The sequence below is a fragment of the Hemibagrus wyckioides genome, linkage group LG05, assembly GCF_019097595.1.
Source record: "Hemibagrus wyckioides isolate EC202008001 linkage group LG05, SWU_Hwy_1.0, whole genome shotgun sequence".
NCBI lineage: Eukaryota > Metazoa > Chordata > Actinopteri > Siluriformes > Bagridae > Hemibagrus > Hemibagrus wyckioides.
In genome coordinates, this window is record NC_080714.1 from 16,348,850 (window position 1) to 16,367,388 (window position 18,539).

General features: G+C 41.4%; 1 protein-coding gene across 10 annotated transcripts in view; it reads right to left on the bottom strand.

Moving 5' to 3' along the window:
* Positions 1–91: 91 nt before the first annotated feature.
* Positions 92–18,539, bottom strand: part of LOC131352864 (IQ motif and SEC7 domain-containing protein 2) — a 92,353-nt gene continuing 73,905 nt past the window's right edge. For 5 of the 10 annotated variants that reach the window (XM_058389377.1, XM_058389382.1, XM_058389380.1 and 2 more), the window contains 14 exons: positions 15,582–15,870; positions 14,545–14,745; positions 13,765–13,941; positions 11,933–13,005; positions 11,258–11,419; positions 10,799–10,921; positions 10,509–10,675; positions 8,186–8,325; positions 7,917–8,042; positions 6,980–7,079; positions 6,337–6,498; positions 5,772–5,966; positions 5,149–5,198; positions 93–4,696 (listed from right to left, as the gene is read on the bottom strand). In XM_058389377.1, the coding sequence (XP_058245360.1) occupies positions 3,530–4,696; positions 5,149–5,198; positions 5,772–5,966; positions 6,337–6,498; positions 6,980–7,079; positions 7,917–8,042; positions 8,186–8,325; positions 10,509–10,675; positions 10,799–10,921; positions 11,258–11,419; positions 11,933–13,005; positions 13,765–13,941; positions 14,545–14,745; positions 15,582–15,870 (4,132 nt within the window). In that variant the 3' untranslated portion in view covers positions 93–3,529. Of the gene's footprint in view, positions 4,697–5,148; positions 5,199–5,771; positions 5,967–6,336; positions 6,499–6,979; positions 7,080–7,916; positions 8,043–8,185; positions 8,326–10,508; positions 10,676–10,798; positions 10,922–11,257; positions 11,420–11,932; positions 13,006–13,764; positions 13,942–14,544; positions 14,746–15,581; positions 15,871–18,255; positions 18,496–18,539 lie in introns of those variants that run through there. The other 5 variants (XM_058389374.1, XM_058389376.1, XM_058389375.1 and 2 more) reach the window with 3 other exon arrangements.

Below are 18,539 nucleotides of genomic sequence, written 5' to 3' on the forward strand. Positions count from 1 at the left end.
ATTTGATGCGACAGAAATCAACCCATTCACACACCCACACACCCACACGCTCAGTAAGTGCCAAAGTAACAGATCCATACAGATGACCAAGCCATTTCCAACAGCAAGAACATATTTTTATAGAATAAGAGCAATAAATAATCACATACAATTTCTCTGAATTAGGTTGTGATGGAAACGTCGTACATATATACAAATAAAACTTCATACAATGTCATCTCTTTAAATATAGTTACTGCTCTGAATCACATACTGATACAACTTTACAGTTACATTTTGTTCCCCCAGTGTAAACAATAGCTCATCTCCCTGCTCCCAGCCAGTTATAGACATTATAACACAGCCCATTCCAGAGTAAATACAGAGTATTTATAGTTATAGCTTATATGTACATTCAAGTTTTTATACAGCGTCATTCAGTTAAGTGCAGTAGAACATGCAACACATTGGCACACTGGCGCAAGACATCAGCATATCCAATCAGGAGTAAAGACGCTTTCCAAAACTACTGAATCTACTTTAAGAAGTCTGTTAGTCATCTGTGGTTTGTTTTGGAACCTGTCGTCCTTCAGGCCTCATAACACTTAATGCAAGCACAAGAGTGATACGATCTAGCTCACAGGAGCCTCGAGAGCGATGGGACAATGTTCAGGTTTGTGCTCAAAATTTAGACGTGACATCCTACCTTGCTGAACATATGTCCTTTGCTAAACAGCCCTATAGACTAACTATCGTGTCCCGGATTAGACGACAGTCTAATGTTTAGATTCCACATAGTGATACGTAATAGACTATGAAAAAAACAAAAGAACATATTAAAAATCATCAGAAGGTGGGTTTGCCCTGGTTAAATGTTTTTTTCAAAAACGTCTAGAGCCATATTCAGAGTTAAATGAAATTAAAAAAAAAAAAAAAAAAAATCATCAGATTTTTGAGTACAGTTGAAATAAGCTGTTTAATGCCTGGGAAGTTCCTCAGTTGTGTCCAGGTCATGCTCTTAAAAACACCTATTCCCTCTAAGCTTAAAAAAATTATATAATTTAATAATAATAATAATAATAATAATAATAATAATAATAATAATAATAATAATAATAATAATAATAATAATAATAATAATAATAATAATAATAATAATAATAATAATAATAATAATAATAATAATATACCAGGGGTATGGGGAATGGTTGCATCCAAAAAGTAAGAACAAAAAACCTGTCCTTTTGTCTTGATAATTCTAAAGTTTGAATACAGCTGTGCTCAATTTCTGTATCAAACTAACTCAACTCTGAATATGGCCTAAAAAGTATAAAATAAAGTGTCTGTACAGTGACAGAACGTCAGAGAGGATTGGGGAGGTGTACCCTTCTGTGTGGGTTTGATGCGAGTGTGTGCATATACTGGGGTGCTGGAGACAGGAGATGATCTGCTAACAAGGCACTGCACTTGTAGGCCTTGACTCATTGTGCGCACAAACTAAAAGCTCTTGCACTTAGAGCGAACACTATCCGCAGAAACGTAAAAGCAGCATACAAAGAGATGCACTGACAACCGAGTGCGAAATGTATTAGCTGGTGTGCACAGATGCACCAATCATATTAGCATGCTTTCATATAGAAACAAGAAGGGCAAAGATATGTTACTTGATGTAAATTCACATTCTTTAAAAGAGTGACTGGCTTAAGTACAAGTGTATGGCTTCTGGCAATGGGTTTGGTGTAAAATACCGAATTGTTTTTTTCTCCAAGCAAAACAAGTTCCTGAAATAGGTAGAGCCCAGGTAAATTCTCAAAAGTTCCGTTTGTACACATGAAATACCACTGCGTTAGATTGAAAAAAGGCTAATAGAAAACGAACCAGCACAGAAACAATATCCATATTAGTAGTAAGTGTTACATCAAAATATCAAGGATAATATCAGTAATATTTGACATCATAATATTAATAACGAAAAACACACTTGAATCATATCATTCTTGTAAATTGTACTGTACAATCGATGCTTGAGAGAATGTCTTTGTCTATTTATGTTTATAATTCAGTTCAACCGACCGTCGAGTAAAAAATAAGTATTTATACAATGAATTTTTCAAAATTTAAATGAAATAACAATACAGCGCTCGCCTTGCGAGCACTGTAAATATATTCTTTTTTCTTTTTTTGGGAACTTCGGGTGCTGCACATTTAGGATCATCTGATCCTAAAACCTTACATTAGGCACTAAGGCTATGCAATAAGTTGCCAAATACAAGTAATTAGCAAGTCATGTGAGCCTGTTTAAGTACATACTGACTCGAAAGTGTGTTGAAAGAAAGAGAAAAAAGTCATTAGAACAGAATTACCAGACAAGTCAGACTTATCAAGTCATTTTGACATTAAATCACTATTAACTTATTATTTCATTCTGGGAAAAAATAAATAGAATTTAAATATAATATAATAAAAATATTAAATTCTTCACCTACTTGTAGACACAATTCCATTTCATCCAAAAAAAACAAACAAAAGCAAAGCAAACTGAGAGGAAAGAACTAAAATATCTTTAAGGATTTAAGACTATTTTTTTTGGTTTTTAGTGGGCTATGCCTAGTTTTTGCAGATTTCAGAACACAATTACATTTACGTATAATCTTCTATATTCAAATATCTTCTCTTTTAGACTCCAAACATAGAATGAAATACTGGAACGCTGCCTCCCGAATGGCTCTCTCTCCTATAATGGTCACTTTCCACAAAATAATGTTTTATTACAAAAAAAATACTTTTAACATAATCAGGATGTTTTATGGTTCAAAAAGTGTGTGGCTGAGTCTTTTAAAGCTGTGAAGCTGTTGTCCAACATTGACAGCAATTTAGTCCAGGGGAAGGAATGTGGAATGTATCACTCAATTCTGTTAAAAAAACAAAACAATAAACGAAATAAAAAAATTTAGCTTCAACCCGGAATGATTGTCATTTGACATAAATATTAAGTGTTAAAATGGAGCAAACAGGATTTCCATGAAACCTCAGTTGCTTTAATGTCCATGCTTTTTCAGTGCTGTTCATGAAAACTTGCTTCTTTTGTGTTCTGTACTCTCATTAGGCTGGCTAAGTAAAACTCGCATCCTAACCTCCTCCGTAGCAGACAGTTGGATCCCTAAAACTTTTGAGTCTTGGTTAATTGCATTGTATGTTGGCAGCAACCTCTCACAATTTCCACCTTTGGCAAGACTGCACTTCCATCTCACTTTCCAATCTGTCAAATTCTGAGGAACAACAGAATCAGCTCTTCTTTCAAGGCTTGCCTCTATCAGCCTCCTGATTTTGCAGTGATGAATAATTTTGGATGTTATGAGTGCCACCATGAAACGACAGCAAATGGCATAGGCATTTAGTAGCCCGGCTATAGGTTTCCCTCCATCACCCTCACTTTACACATGTGGGAAGCGGATGTGGAAGTAGCAAAGTCGGACAACAGTGTGTTTCCGCTTGCGTGGGCTTCGGCTCCTCCTCCGGTGAAATCTTGCCCTGCGAGCTCTGCTGCGTCTCACACTACTGTACTGATGCGACTGATGGGCTTTGACTTGCAGCTGCCGCTTGTGCTGGCGCTGCCCACTGTGCTTCCTGCTCCCGGCCCCTGGTTGAGCACTTGTTGTGGCAGCGGCGAGAGAGGTGTAAGCGGTGTAAGAGGGGTGAGGGGGGAGGTAGGAGGGGGTAAAGGCGAGTGCGGCGGAGGAGGCGGGATGGAGGACAGGGGTGGGTACTGAGGCAGGTAGTGTGCGGGAGCCTGTGGCACGTGACGTGCTGTGATGGCGGAGGGGGCCTGTGGAGGTGGGGCGAACACAAAGTGAGGTTGATGGGCGGAATGATGCAGTAGCGGATGGGGACTGTGGATGTGGCCGACGTGACTGTGGGTATGAGAGAGAACGTGGGAGTGGACGTGAGAATGGGGGTGAGGTTGGGAGTGAGACAGTGTCAGTGGCAGCTTGGCGGGATGTGGCGGTGGGGCATGAGTGTGGAAGAAGCTGAATGGGCTGATGGGTGAATGTGGCGAGTGAGGAGACAATGGGGGAGGGGTGCAGCCCATGCTGGAGTGGCGGCCATGCTGATGCACGACATGATGGGAGTGCTGTTGCTGAAGAGGAGCGTGTGAGGGTATGGGTGAACCACGGCGGGGAAGTGAGCTGCGCTGCAGAGTGTGATGCATAGTGTGTGGATGGCCGGCGGCTGAGAGCTGTATGTGGTAACGGTGGTGCTGATGGTGGTGGTATGGAGGTGGTGGCGGGCCGATATTGTTGTGGCAGTACTGTGCGTGCAGCGCCTGGATTTTGGAGGGCCCGCCAAGGTCGGACTGGCTGAGGGAGGAAGGTGAGGGAGGAGGCGGGCCCCCGGTAGTAGGTGGTGCCACGGGAGCAGGATAGGGTGGCCCGGGGGGAATAAGTGGCGCCGGGGGTTTGGCACGCTTGCTGCCAAACAGAGAACCTAGGAAGGAACCGGAGCTGCCCCCTCCGGAACCTTGGTCGCCAGTGTTGGGAAGCGCTCCTGCCCCAGCGTTCCCTACGGCGTTGTGTAACTGCCCCGGCCCACCCCCCACCCCTATTCCGGGGCTCAGGATGGGGCGGTGAGGCCGGTAGTCTTCCAGCCCATAGCAGCTGGGAAGAGCGCCCCCCATAGGCAGACGCTGATGAGGCCGTGGGCTGTTAATGATGGAGCCCTATAAACATGGGTGGCAGACCAGAAATAAATAGTCAATAAAGTTTATTATATACAATAAATATAGTGTTTCTTCTAATACATGCAGTCATACTTAAATATTGTACACATACAGTTTTCAGATGGAAACAATTCAACAACTAATATTGCTGAGAACCTCAGTGGGGACACTGCATTATGAAAACGGATTGAAATGGATTTAGGAAGTTGCACATGCCACTACAAGTTCTTGGTTTTACAAACAGAAGACACAATGAAGACAGATCCTTGTGTTTAACTCAAGCACAGAGACCAGGACAGACATCAAGCAACATTAAGGGAAATGTAGCACAGGACAATGTACACAAAAAACTCAGGCGGTGCTGTTTTAGAAGCCATGCAGGGAATAATAACATTTAAATATAATAACAGGTGGAAGACAATAACTAGACAATAACACCATCAAAAACTTACTTCAATGGTACTATCCAAAGAGCCCACACTGTTTCTGCGACCCCGCTTTCCTGTGCCCAGTCAAGAAGAGTAAAGTTGTGTGTCACAATTATAGCCTGCTTTTTTAAATTGTACCATAGGCTTTACATTTACATCATTTGGGAGCCGCTCTGGGAGCGGCTTACATTTATCCTGTTTATACAACTAAGCAGTTGGTGGTTAAGGGCCTAATTCAGGGACCCAGCAGTGGCAGCGCTGGTATTTGAACTCATGACCTTCTAATCAGTAATCCAATCTTAACTGCTGAGCTACCACTGACAAGATTTTCACAATAGACCAGTATTTGTCTTTTCACTATTTGACTTTTCTCTCCAGTCACTTGATCACTGTGTACTCATCACAGTCTCTCTATTTATTCCTGATAACACAGCATTTTTCACATTCTAATTTTCACCCCTAAAAACAGACTGAAACACCTTTTCAAACACCTTCTGAAATGCGGAGTGCTAGATCCACTCAATTCATTGTAATTCCATGTCTGTGTATGATAAAGAGACTGTGTGTCTGTCTGCTTGAAAAATCACTATTTATGTAATATCACTATTTATTTAATGCATGTGTTTTTGTGCTACTGTGAGCTATACCTGTGTCTGAGAGATCTCTGAGTGATGAGCTGAGTGCTGTGCGCTTAAGCCCATCCCCTGTGGCATATGTGTCATCGAGGCTGGGCCTACCCAGAGTACCATTCACTGCCTCAGTCTTTATTCCATCTACCGCATTGCTCACATCTCCACTCATGAGTCCAGGCCGCATAACGCCTTTCTGCTTCTCCAGCTCCGCTGCACAGACAGAGTGAACGAGAGAGAGACGAGGGAGTAATTATCCTGCAATTCTATTCATATGATCAAGAAACTCCAATTCAGTTTTGCTTAGTTTTTCACTGTTTATTGTTAAGGAAAGCAAATGTATAAGATTTTCAATCTTATACATTACAAAAAAAATTCAGAGCTAAGCAACTTGGTAGAGATAGAGGAAGTCAGAATAGGTAAACTCCATACAGTCTCATTACTGTTGTAAACTGTTGTAATTTGCACAGTTGTATTGCCCAATATTTAACAAATGTAAATTTAATCAGTCTTTTGTGAGAATGACAGCGAAAACATGGGTACATAAGAGCTATTATCAGAGAAGCAGAATAGAATGGCTCACATTCTACTCGATATTTTTCCATATCTTGCACTTCAGCAATGCTCTCTCTCAGGTCACTGACAAAACGTGTCCGATCTTGCTGACTCGGTGCTGTGAAGACAATCAGGACCTTACGCTCCCCTCCAGGGATGGCTGAAGTTAACCGAATACCATGAGGATAATCTGAGAGACAGACAGAGAGAGAGAGAGAGAGAGAGAGAGAGAGGAAGTATTGAGTGTGAAAGATGATAAATCATGAGTATTATTATTACATTTTAAAGCTCATTTGATGAGATAGCATGAATGATCATAATAAATATACAGTGAATTTGGAAAAAAACGTAAATTCTTGATGAGCTTTTGACTGTATTTCAAGAGACTACACCATAATACACCACAAATTCTGTACAAATGCAAAAAGTCACAAATAAATGTTTTCCTATTAAACAAACTGCACAGCACAGTGAACTAATATATAAACAATAACAAGCCACAATGAACTGGGTCTCTTTTTCACTTATCTGCAAATGCACAAGGCAAATGCACAAGGGCCAAGAGAGAGTGGCTAAATGTCACACTGAAGCACGGAGCCAGAACGAAGTGATAACATAAATAAAGAAGGAGGGACAGATGGAGAGACAGATGGAGGAATGAATATACTTACAGGAGTTTTGGAACATGTGAACCTGCATCTCCACTAAAGGAAAAGACTGTCTGAAACTGTATGTCACTGATGTCTTCTTCTTCTGGAAGATCTTTGTGACCTACAGATGGAGACATGTAGGTTAAATCTAATAAAGCGATAAGGTTTAGCTTTAATCACTGAGCTTTTTGAAGCAATATGTAAATTGAGTGTTGGAGAATATGGTGTTTGGAATAATCAGGGCAGCTATCTAAGCAGGCAACTACCAAAAGATTTTTGTTTCAGACTGCATTCTTTGTTCAAAACCTTGAAATGTACAAAGGTGCCAATCAAGCCTGAACGGCTAGTTTAATCACCATGTGCAACTGTGCTTTCCCCCTTCATACATATGCATTTGAAGAAGGATTTTGCAAAATAGTGGCAAATCAGTGCAAAGAATTTGAAGAAAGTGATTACATTTTCCATTTCTTGTGCTAAAATATAAGCGCCAACGAATTTTGTGATTGATTTTGTACACCTCCCAAAGCTGGCTCTATATCAGTGCTATGCATGTTGCTTAGAGTGAATGTAGTCAGTGTTGCCAGGTGCAGGTTTTATGCAGATCTGGGCTATGTCTGAAATGCCATTGTGGGGCTGTTTATTTATCAATCCTATTTTTTTTTACTTCTGACCTGTCCTGAAGATATCTTTTTGTACATGCACCTTGATGAGCTTGGTTAGAGGTAAGTCCAATTTATGGTAGATGTGGTAAAGATGTCATGTAGCATCTTGAGAGCATTAGAGCACCAGCCCTCCTCCATCATGCTTCCATGTTAATGAAAGTTTCCTTTCTCTGAGCGACATGTCAGATGTCATATGTGCACATTTATGTATAGCGTTTTTCAGCAGCTGTAAGCTATAAGAAAATACACAGTCACTGTACTTGTTGATTTTCAGAGAGCTAGAAAAATATTCTTACCACCAATAGGTCATTAAAGAGAAAGACTTCTCTCTGATGAACCCCACTCCGCTGTGGTCTGTTAGGATCAGGAACCTCATAAAGCTGGCAGCAGCACACAAGTCTGCGGTGGGGTAGAGAGAGCACCTGACCACATAAAACACAAACACATCCACAGGAAAATGGGAAACTACTGTATAAATACCAATAAACATAATCAATGAAAACATCCAAAACAAATTCAAACACAATTGTGCACTTATTCACACAAGCAAGATTTCTGAACTCACTGGTTTTTTGCCTACAATCACTCTCTCCACTGCCTGCACTTGAGACACATGATCATCATTGGTCCTCAACTCCCACTTCTGAATACGGTGATAGATTCCTACTAACAGGTCCCTCGGGATGTCCTGCCCATTATCCACTCCTGGCATGCAGAAACAGAAAGAAAGAAATTGAGAGCACACAAAATAGAGAAAAAGTTAGGGGAGGCACTTCTACTTTAACTCCAACCTAACAGTGCTTATCATCATTGGACATTTTACTATATTGCCACCTACCCTGATTCCAATATATAAATATATATAATGCCTCCATTCTACACCTTCATGTGTTTGGGCCAAATATGTAATCTTTGGGTCAAATAAAATTCATGCAATTATCCAAACATTCAATCACGTGGCAGCAGCGCAATGCATAAAATTATGCAGAGAGGTCAGGAGCTTCAGTTACTACAGTTTGAGCATTTCAGAAACTTTGATCTCCTGGGATATTCATGCATAACCGTCTCTAGTTTTTACACAGAATGCTGCAAAAACCATTCTGTGGGTGGAAACACCTTGATCCAATTGACAGGAAAGCTGTGGTAACTCTTTACAACCAGAGTGAGCATAAAAGCATGTCAGAGTGCAAAATAAACCTCAAGGCAGATGGGATACAACAGCAGAAGACCATATCATGTTTCACTCCTGTCAGCCAAGAACAGGAATTTGAGAAGATACACTGGATTCAGGCTCACTCAAAATGGTGAGCTGAAAATTATAGGACCAGGCGACATTTTCTAGTCTTCAACTGTCTAGTTTCAGTGACTGTGTGTCCACTGTAGCCTCACATTCCTGTTCTGACTGATTTTTTAGCTTTTCTGCTTACTATATATATATAAATATATATATATAAATATATATATATATATATATATATAAATATATATATATATATATATATATATATATATATATATACAGGTGTTGGACAGTGAAACTGAAACACTGGCCAATTTAGTGTTGGAGGTTTCATGGCTAAATTTGACCAGCCTGGTGGCCAATCTTCATTGATTGCACATTCCACCAGTAAGAGCAGAGTGTGAAGGTTTAATTAGCAGATTAATAGCACAGTTTTGCTTAAAATATTGCAATGCACAAAACATTATGGGTGACATATCAGAGTTCAAAAGAGGACAAATTGTTGGTGCATATCTCGCTGGCGCATCCGTGACTAAGACAGCAAGTCTTTGTGATGTATCAAGAGCCACAGTATCCAGGGTAATGTCAGCATACCACCAAGAAGGACGAACCACATCCAACAGGAGTAACTGTGGACGCAAGAGGAAGCTGTCTGAAAGGGATGTCCGGGTGCTAACCCGGATTGTATCCAAAAAACATAAAACCACAGCTGCCCAACTCACTGCAGAATTAAATGTGCACCTCAACTCTCCTGTTTCCACCAAAACTGTCCGTCGGGAGCTCCACAGGGTCAATGTACATGGCCGGGCTGCTATAGCCAAACCTTTGGTCACTCGTGCCATTGCCAAACGTCGGTTTCATTGATGCCAGCAGCGAAAATCTTGGGCTGTGGACAATGTGAAACATGTATTGTTCTCTGATGAGTCCACCTTCACTGTCTTTCCCACATCCGGGAGAGTTACGGTGTGGAGAAGCCCCAAAGAAGCGTACCACCCAGACTGTTGCATGCCCAGAGTGAAGCATGGGGGTGGATCAGTGATGGTTTGGGCTGCAATATCATGGCATTCCCTAGGCCCAATACTTGTGCTAGATGGGCGCGTCACTACCAAGGACTACCGAACCATTCTGGTGGACCATGTGCACCCAATGGTTCAAACATTGTATCCTGAAGGCGGTGTATCAGGATGATAATGCACCAATACACACAGCAAAACTGGTGACAGAGTGGTTTGATGAACATGAAAGTGAAGCTGAACATCTCCCATGGCCTGCACAGTCACCAGATCTAAATATTATTGAGCCACTTTGGGGTGTTTTGGAGGAGCGAGTCAGGAAACGTTTTCCTCCACCTGCATCACGTAGTGACCTTGCCACTATTCTGCAAGAAGAATGGCTCAAAATCCCTCTGGCCACTGTGCAGGACTTGTATCTGTCATTCCCAAGACGAATTGATGCTGTATTGGCCGCAAAAGGACGCCCTACACCATACTAATGAATTATTGTCGTCTAAAACCAGGCGTTTCAGTTTCATTGTCCAACCCCTGTATATATAAATTAAGTCAGTCGAAGAATAAAATCAACTTCAGCTGAACTTCAAATAGTAAAAGAGTAATAGTGCAATACAGTAAACATTTTGAGGTAATGGTACCTCTTAAGTTCTTAATAAAGTCATCCAGTTTCATCTTCCTCTCTGGTTTGACATTAGGGCTGTACATGTCTGTGTTAAGAAGGATGATTGCGAAGGCCAAGATGAAGATGGTGTCAGGGTTCTGGAATTGTCTCACCAACGCAGGGTTACACACACAGTACCTCTGACTGAGAGATCGAAAGAAAGTAAAAAGAAGAACAGAATAAATACGCCCGTCTGAAACCATTAATAACAGGCATTTAAAGTTGTATGTAGCACTATACGGTTTATAAAGGCTGATCTGAAGGTACCTGAAGGCTTCCACCAGCCTCTCCACTTTCTGTGCTTCTCCTTGGACCTTAATCTGAGCCTGGAACTTGCGGAGAGCATCATCCAGATCCATTCCAGAGAAATCCATCTCATCCAGCACACAACTGAGGAAGATAGACCACCTATTAATCTTGGTCCTTCATACAGCATTTCATATTTTCATACATTTCATATTTTTTCTGACCCCTTTTTATAACTGTGTAACTGAATTATATTTCAAAGGCAGATGAGGCTACATACTTATGACTCTCTATGAATGTTCCAGCCTAATCCACCATCTGCTGTCTCTCCATCTATAGGATTGAACCCACAATGCTAGCTGCTACGTGCCTGCCCTGTGTGCAGCACAGCTAATGCTGCTTAAGTCATCAGACTCAGCATGACCCTGTCTGAATTGTTGGGGCTCCAATAACTCATGGTGTGAACATGGCAGGACTCACTCTAGCACATCCTTGTTGAACTGCTTCTGTCGGTTGCCCAGGAACTCCCCAATCATCTGACGACTCAAGCCTTTCCTCTCCAGGATAAAGCGTGCAATGCCCACTGGGGTGTCAGACATAAAGCCCCTCTCTATCAGGTACTGGATACCTTTCTCTGGCTTCCTGATATAGAGAGAGAATTAAACAGAGATAGACAGAGATGTAGAAAGAGGGGAAGTTAGTGATGGAGGAGAGGCATGTAATAGGAGGCATGAAAACACTTCAGCGTGAATGCCTTAAAACAAAGACACAGGTTAAATTTTTGTTTGTTTTATGTGTTTCCCATCTTTATCCCATTCCTATCTCTTTGCCTAACTTCAAACGGTCTGTTTTTTAAATTACAACAAGGTATTTCATCTTTAAATGTTTTGACAATATTATTACTATGTGCCTAGCAATTTGGTTTTCTTATAAAAACTAAATATGTAATCATAATACATCAGTAGAGGTTCTTTTGCTGAAGAGTTAAGTGATCATAAGATCACAAAGGATCAGGAATGCAGAGCTATAAACTGTAAAGTAAGGATACAACATACCTAAAATATTATTGAAATGTAATACTATTTGACAAAAATATGCTACACCAATGTCTCTGAATAAACGAATATGATTTCATCCATGCTCCACGGCCCTTACTTGTTAAAAAGGTTGAGACCAATACGGTACTGCCTTCTCTGCACCACATCATTGTTAAATGCGGGTGAGTCCCAGCTATGGCGGCTCTCTCTCTGGTAGGTCTGCTTGGTGAGTGCAGGTAGAGGTTCCCTCAAGCTGTCCCTGGAGGATGAGCCCGAGCTGCAATTAATTGTCTCATTGGAGTTGGTGGTGGAGTTAAGAGAGTCGTTGTCCCCATCAGATGGCTCCAGGCCAGTTGAGGGTAGTGGTGCTGACGAGGTGGAAGAGAGCGGCGTAAGCGGGGGCTGGGTAGATGATACAGAGGAATCTTGGTAGGGGTGGTGAAGATGAGCTAGTGGATGGTGGTGGTGATGGTGCTGCAGCGGGTGATGGAGGTGGGGGTGGTGCTGCTGGTGCAGCAGGATTGCGTGGTGTGGAGGTATGTGTGTGGGGAGGGGTGAGGGAATTGGGCGACCCATAGGCCGAGTCTGGCCCTGGGCTGGATTGTGTTTGAGAGTTCCCTGGGGTGAACCTCCACCTCCTCCTCCTCCACCTCCTGTTGGTTCCTGATCATACAGTAGCTGCCTGCTGAGGGAGCCGCGGTCAGAGCGGTCACTCATGTCCACGGAGCTGTCACTGGGTGGCTCGATAGTCAGAACAGGAAGGTGGGCACCACGAAGCCGATGGTCACGGCACTCGGTGCACGGTGTGCTGCGCCGGCTGTTGCTGCTGCCTCCACCCTCTGCATCTCGACTGTCCTCTCGTCCACCTGTTGTGCCGCCGAGCCCCCAGTACTCGGTATCAGTGCTACTGGGTGCACGTTCCATGGAAAGTGGTGATGAAGGCACGCCGTCTTCCATGTACAGAGTTACATCACTGTAGGATGTAGCTGTGCTGTCCTCATGCATGCCCCCGAGTGTCCCCGCTGTCCTCTCTCGCTCACTTGTCGGTATCCCACGCCGAGATGGGACCTTGCTGCTCCAGACACACTCACTGAAATCCTCACTTTCGACTCCACCATCACCCTCCTGGGAGTCGACACGCCCAGACTGACAAGTCAGAGTGTTATCCATTGAGTCTGCCAGTGATGTCACCTGAGACACACATACAAATGTACACGCATGTAATATTCAAGGTGGAGGAAACAGCTTGTGATTTGCATTTATCCAGTATTTCATGGGCTTTACTAAAATCTGTCTATACCAATTCTTCCTGTCTGGAGGTGAGGTCCACAAAAACTCATTATGGACCCTGGCTCCTCCTGATTATTATTTACACTTACATTTAAGGCATTTGGCAGATAATTTTATCCAGAGCAACATACATTTTTCTCATTTATAAATCTTGAGTAGTTGAGGGTTTAGGACTTTGCTCATGAGCCCAGCAGTGAACACAAAGACAGTCAGTAGTCTAGCATCTTAACCACTGAGCTACCACTTCCTCATCTACGTATTTCTAATTTGCATGCATGTCTTAACCTTGCCTGGTTGTGTGCTCGACTATAAATTTTCTGGCCTAGTCTGAAGAAAGCTTGTGTGCATGTCCTTTGTAGCAACTCATTACACATTTAAACATGTTCATTTTTCTTTTTATAACACTGCTCCATCATTCTGTCTGTGCTGGTTTGAAAACAGCCAGTTTCCATTATGTTTTGCCTTTTGCATCTATCTGCTTATGCTACACCAACAAAGGCAATGTTAGAGGTACCATCAGCCACTTAACATTCTTCTACCACTGGTGAGATTCTATCACAATGTTGTTAAAGATTAGTCTTATATCAGAAACTACTCTCCACTAGACTGTATGACTGGTTTAAATTCTGTGTTTTAACCCACGACACACAGAGTTCTCACTTGTTTGGTAAAGGCATCGTCCGTGTGCGAGTAATCCTCCCGGTCAGAAGGGCAGTGTGAAGGTGATTCTGTCTCCTGCTCTGTGTCAGCTGAACTCTGCTGGCCAGCCATGGCCAGGGAAGAGGGATGACGAGGAGGGTAGAGCTGCTGCTGTTGTTGCGGGGTTTGAGGCTGCACCTGTGATACCAGCATAAATAATATTGTATTTTTAACAACATGTATCGAGTGCTATCGTTTCATCCCTCTTAAATGATGCAATGAAAGTAGAGTGAGATGATGATAAGGTGATTATTGTATTGTTCAATAAAGCAGCTATGGCTATGGATAAGGAGTAAGCAAGATTCACCCATATCTTTAATGCAAGACCTTTACTGTCACACCAGTGAAAGCTAATCCCTGTTTCATTATGTATTCTAATACATAAATTTTGTTCTTTTATATAATTATTGTGTTTCTATTATGCTGACTTTTTTAATCAATTAAAAGGCTAAAACTGGAGAAATAGTTATTTCTGTATCATAGCTGTATCATCTGTATCGTATCGAGACCCCATCTTGCATCGTTTCTAATTTAGAACCCTGTGTTACACCACTAGTTAAGGGATGTTAAGAGATAATGAAGAACAATTATTAAAGGAAGGTCAGGTCTGTCTTGAAAAATGTAAGGCATTTTAGAATTAATATACACTTGGATTTGGTGCTCTTTAAGTAGGGGAATTACTGTTGGGCTAAAATTAATCTCCTGACCATGGTGCATAAAAGATTGGCCAGGATGAGGTACCTGCGGCTGACGCTCGTCAAATGAGTACTGCATGCGCATATTCGAGAGGATAATACGACGCGTCATGCGGTTTTCTGAGGCTGAGCTACGCAGTCGCTGGAAGTTCTTATTCATGCGGTACTGCCGGAAAGCCGTCTGGATGGTGCGGGCTGCTCGTCTACTCAGGAACGAACCACCATATTTCTTCTCCAACATCTCCACCTGCCAGATAGAGAACGGAATCAGAAAGACTTTTTCCAAATGACATTTCCTGTCCTCCCTACATCTAAACATGCATGTTAACTTCATCTGTTAACCAATGTGTGTTTTAAAAAAAATCATTGTAGAAGGAAGTTTCTTTAAGACATTCTGGGAAAGCTCAGACTATATAACTGTGAACACTAACTGTATCGATTTTTCCATAATTCCTTGTTCCATTGTTTTGTTTTTCTCATAATCAAGTTTTGATACTCATATTACAGAGGACCAAAGCACATGTGCAGGACCGAGAGGAACTGAAACTCCACTCAGTGATTGGTTTGTCGTGTTTTCAAATTATGAATGCTTTGCTCTTTGTTGAAGAGTGACAGAGAAAGTATACATGAACTGCCTGAGTTTAGTGATGGACTGAAAAACTGGTCAAAACTGTGAATTTTCAAAGCCAAAACTTTAAAAAAAATAAAAAAAAATTGTAGACTAATCTGGCAAGGTTTGCAGTTAAAGCCACAGACTATTTTCTGTTTGTATTCGAGCATCTCTCAGGTGCACTACTACTAATTAATATTAAAAATTGTTTATTAATTGGAAATGGGCTATTAGGACTTTATTGATTGATTGAAAACTACCCATTAATTTATGCTAAAACAATGTAAAGAAACATTTGTTAACACTGATTATGTGAAGGTGTGACATAACAACTGTCAGTAAATTAAGTGCATTAAACAGTATTTAATAACATTAGATAAAAACTTCACTGACAGGCTTCATGTGAACTGCTTGGATTAAAGATCACTCTGAATTAAAGAGGCTCTAAAAGTTCTCTCATAGAAATAAAACACCTTCTTATCCTGCAGGTCTGTGGAGAGCTCATAGCTGTCTGAGAGTGCTTTGCAGCGTTTGTTCTCCTCTTCTTCCTGCTTACGCAGAGCCAGGCTGGCAGGCTGAAGGCGCGTGCGCTGGGCCCAGGCCAGACTTGCCGGGCTGGGAGGGGCCACAGGAGGCCCCTGGGAGCCCAGAGGCTCTCCTGTAACCTTCCCGTATCGGTCTGAAAGGGCCAGGTATGGGCCCTGACTGCAGGAGCTCTCTGAAAAACTGCTTGTGTCCCCACAGTGAGGATCCCCTTCCACACTGAAATAAACATATAAAGAGAGAGAGAAAGAAAAAGAAGATGAGAAGGGTATAAATAACATTTTAAAATGCGTAATCAAATCGAAACAAAAACAGAAACAGACTGACAATAAGTGTCAATTATTGCACCATGTTGCCAACAAAACAAGACCATTGATGATACACAGTGTGTAAACAGCCATATTAGCATGCTAACACAACATTAGCCCCACAAACACCCAGAGCTCAGCCATCTGGCAGAAGAAAAACCAGAGAAACCAGAGAAGATGAGGGAGCATGGAACAGGAATGCAGGGAGGACATGGTGAAGAGCAAGCGAGAAACTGAGACAAAGAGGAGAGAAGAAGGCAGGAAAAAAAACAAAAAAAAAACAGGGCACCATGTGTGCCACTCTGTCATGTGAGAGAAGTCAGGCACCATGGGTAGCGACAGCTTTGCAGCTCTGAGTCACTCGGCGATGAGTCAGAGAAAGTGTGAGTAGGAGAGAGGAGAGTGAGAGAAATACTGGACAGAGTACAAAGACAGCGTGAAGAGCCATTCCACTGTACCTGCACCCACTCTGCTCTCTGTATTAGCTAAAACAGTACAGCATGAATGATTCATTACTGAACACTGGTCCTGCTCAGCAGCTCCCACTTTCGTTACAAATCCATTACATAAACACATCAAATCCGCACACATGTTCACAATGACCACATCACATTACATACATCACACTGCATACAACGTATGTACACATACAGGTGAAATGGGTAGCTGGTTTTAACCCTCTAATGTCCTCCCTCTAATGTCAGGTCAATAATTAATATTATTGTGCCTTTCAGTGAGTTAAATCTATATCCGAGTCTGTGACTTAAATCTAAAGGTTATCTTATACTTAGACAGGGAAAGCTCCTTTTATTCAGAGACGGGTTATGCAAGTTGAATATGAACATGACAAGCATTGAAATAATCATCATATTATTGCAAAAAAAAAAAAAAAAAAGTCTTTACTGTACCGATCAAAATAATTACTTCAGTGGTTTAAAGCAAAAAAAGCACTCAATCCAGCACATCCTATTATTTTGCAATTTACCAATGGTTTACAATTATTTTGAATATTGTGTGCTGATTATCAACATGCACGGTTTTAGTATTAAATTAAATGTGCACTATGCAAATAGACTCCACTCTGAATATGGCCTATAGCATTTCAATCAGCCGACACAACACTGGAGATGTTTCTGAGCTGCTGTGAGTCTCCTTGACAATCCTGTACTATTAATTCACAGTCAAGGGTGTCAGGTCAGAAATGGCAGGAAATCTGTACGTCATATTCAAGCTCAGATGCCAAAAAAAGCCTCCCCTTCAGGCATGAAAAAAAAAAGCCTCCACAGTGACAGGCAGGTGCAGAATGATGAGTCCGATATAATCAAGCTCTTAACGCTTCTATAATTTTGAGGAAATGGCAGCAGATAATTATACCCTCAGAGTCACAAATACTTAGAAAGCATCCCAAAGTGCATACTACCATACTAAATAGGACACAGTTGTAGTGTGCAGTATGCTATTTTGGAACACAGCCCTGAATTCTCATTGAATGTTTATTGACTTGGCACTCGCAGCCATGAGGCTAATCCATGGGGTGGAGAAAGACTGCAAAAAATGACAGCAGCTAAAAATATAGTCAGAGTTATGTAGTATTTACTGTCCTAGAATGACAATAAACCAAATACAACATTATAAAACCGAATATAAGATGAGCATGCAGATCACTGCTTACACAGAAATGCTGTTTAATCATATTTAACCTTAACCTGTTTCACTTTTTAGACCATTAATATTTCTATACAATGCCCTTCAGAATTATTGCCACCCTTCAAGAACATGTAAAATCTAAAAAGAATAAGAAGAACAACATAATCAATAACTGATATTTTCATCTCAAGCATATAGCAACACTGGATGGTTTTATTTATACACGTGCTTTTGCAAGGTTTTATAAGTAGTGCGATTTTTGTGACACTGGCCCTGGAAATAACAGCAGCACTGAGTCTCTTCCTGTAATATCGAACAAGGTTGGAGAAGCTGATAGAGGTTCTTGTTCTACTCCATGCAAAAACATTTCAGCTCCTTTATATTCTGATCATGATTTAATTATAGTCATCTTCATAAGATATTAGATATTAGAATTTGTTAGAAACTGATATTAGAAACTAGTCCAGAATGTAATTACATCACCATCATGAAAACGGCTATCAACATAATAAGCATCAACAACAATCAGATCTAATTTGCAATAATTGGGTTTCCTTAATCTTTAATTCAGACAATTTAACAGATGAATATTTTGTTAGAATTGCATTATCGTCCCAATCCATCACATCTCTTTCTCCTTCATACTCACATGTAGGCTTTCGCCCTACGTGGGAGTTTCTTCTTCCGATGGAACCACATGGCTCAGGACACACACACACACACAAATGCAGTCCCAGTCCCAGCTACCTCTGTGGCCTGGCATGCAGGTTAAATACGGATGTATACAGCATGGTGGAAATCGTAGGACTTAAATCCTTGAGCTGTGCTGGATACAGGATCATGCTGGATAAAAACTCCTGATGATTTGTTAATCAGCAATGACTAATGTGTTTTACCTTAAGCTTCATCACTTCCTGACTATTAAACAGCACA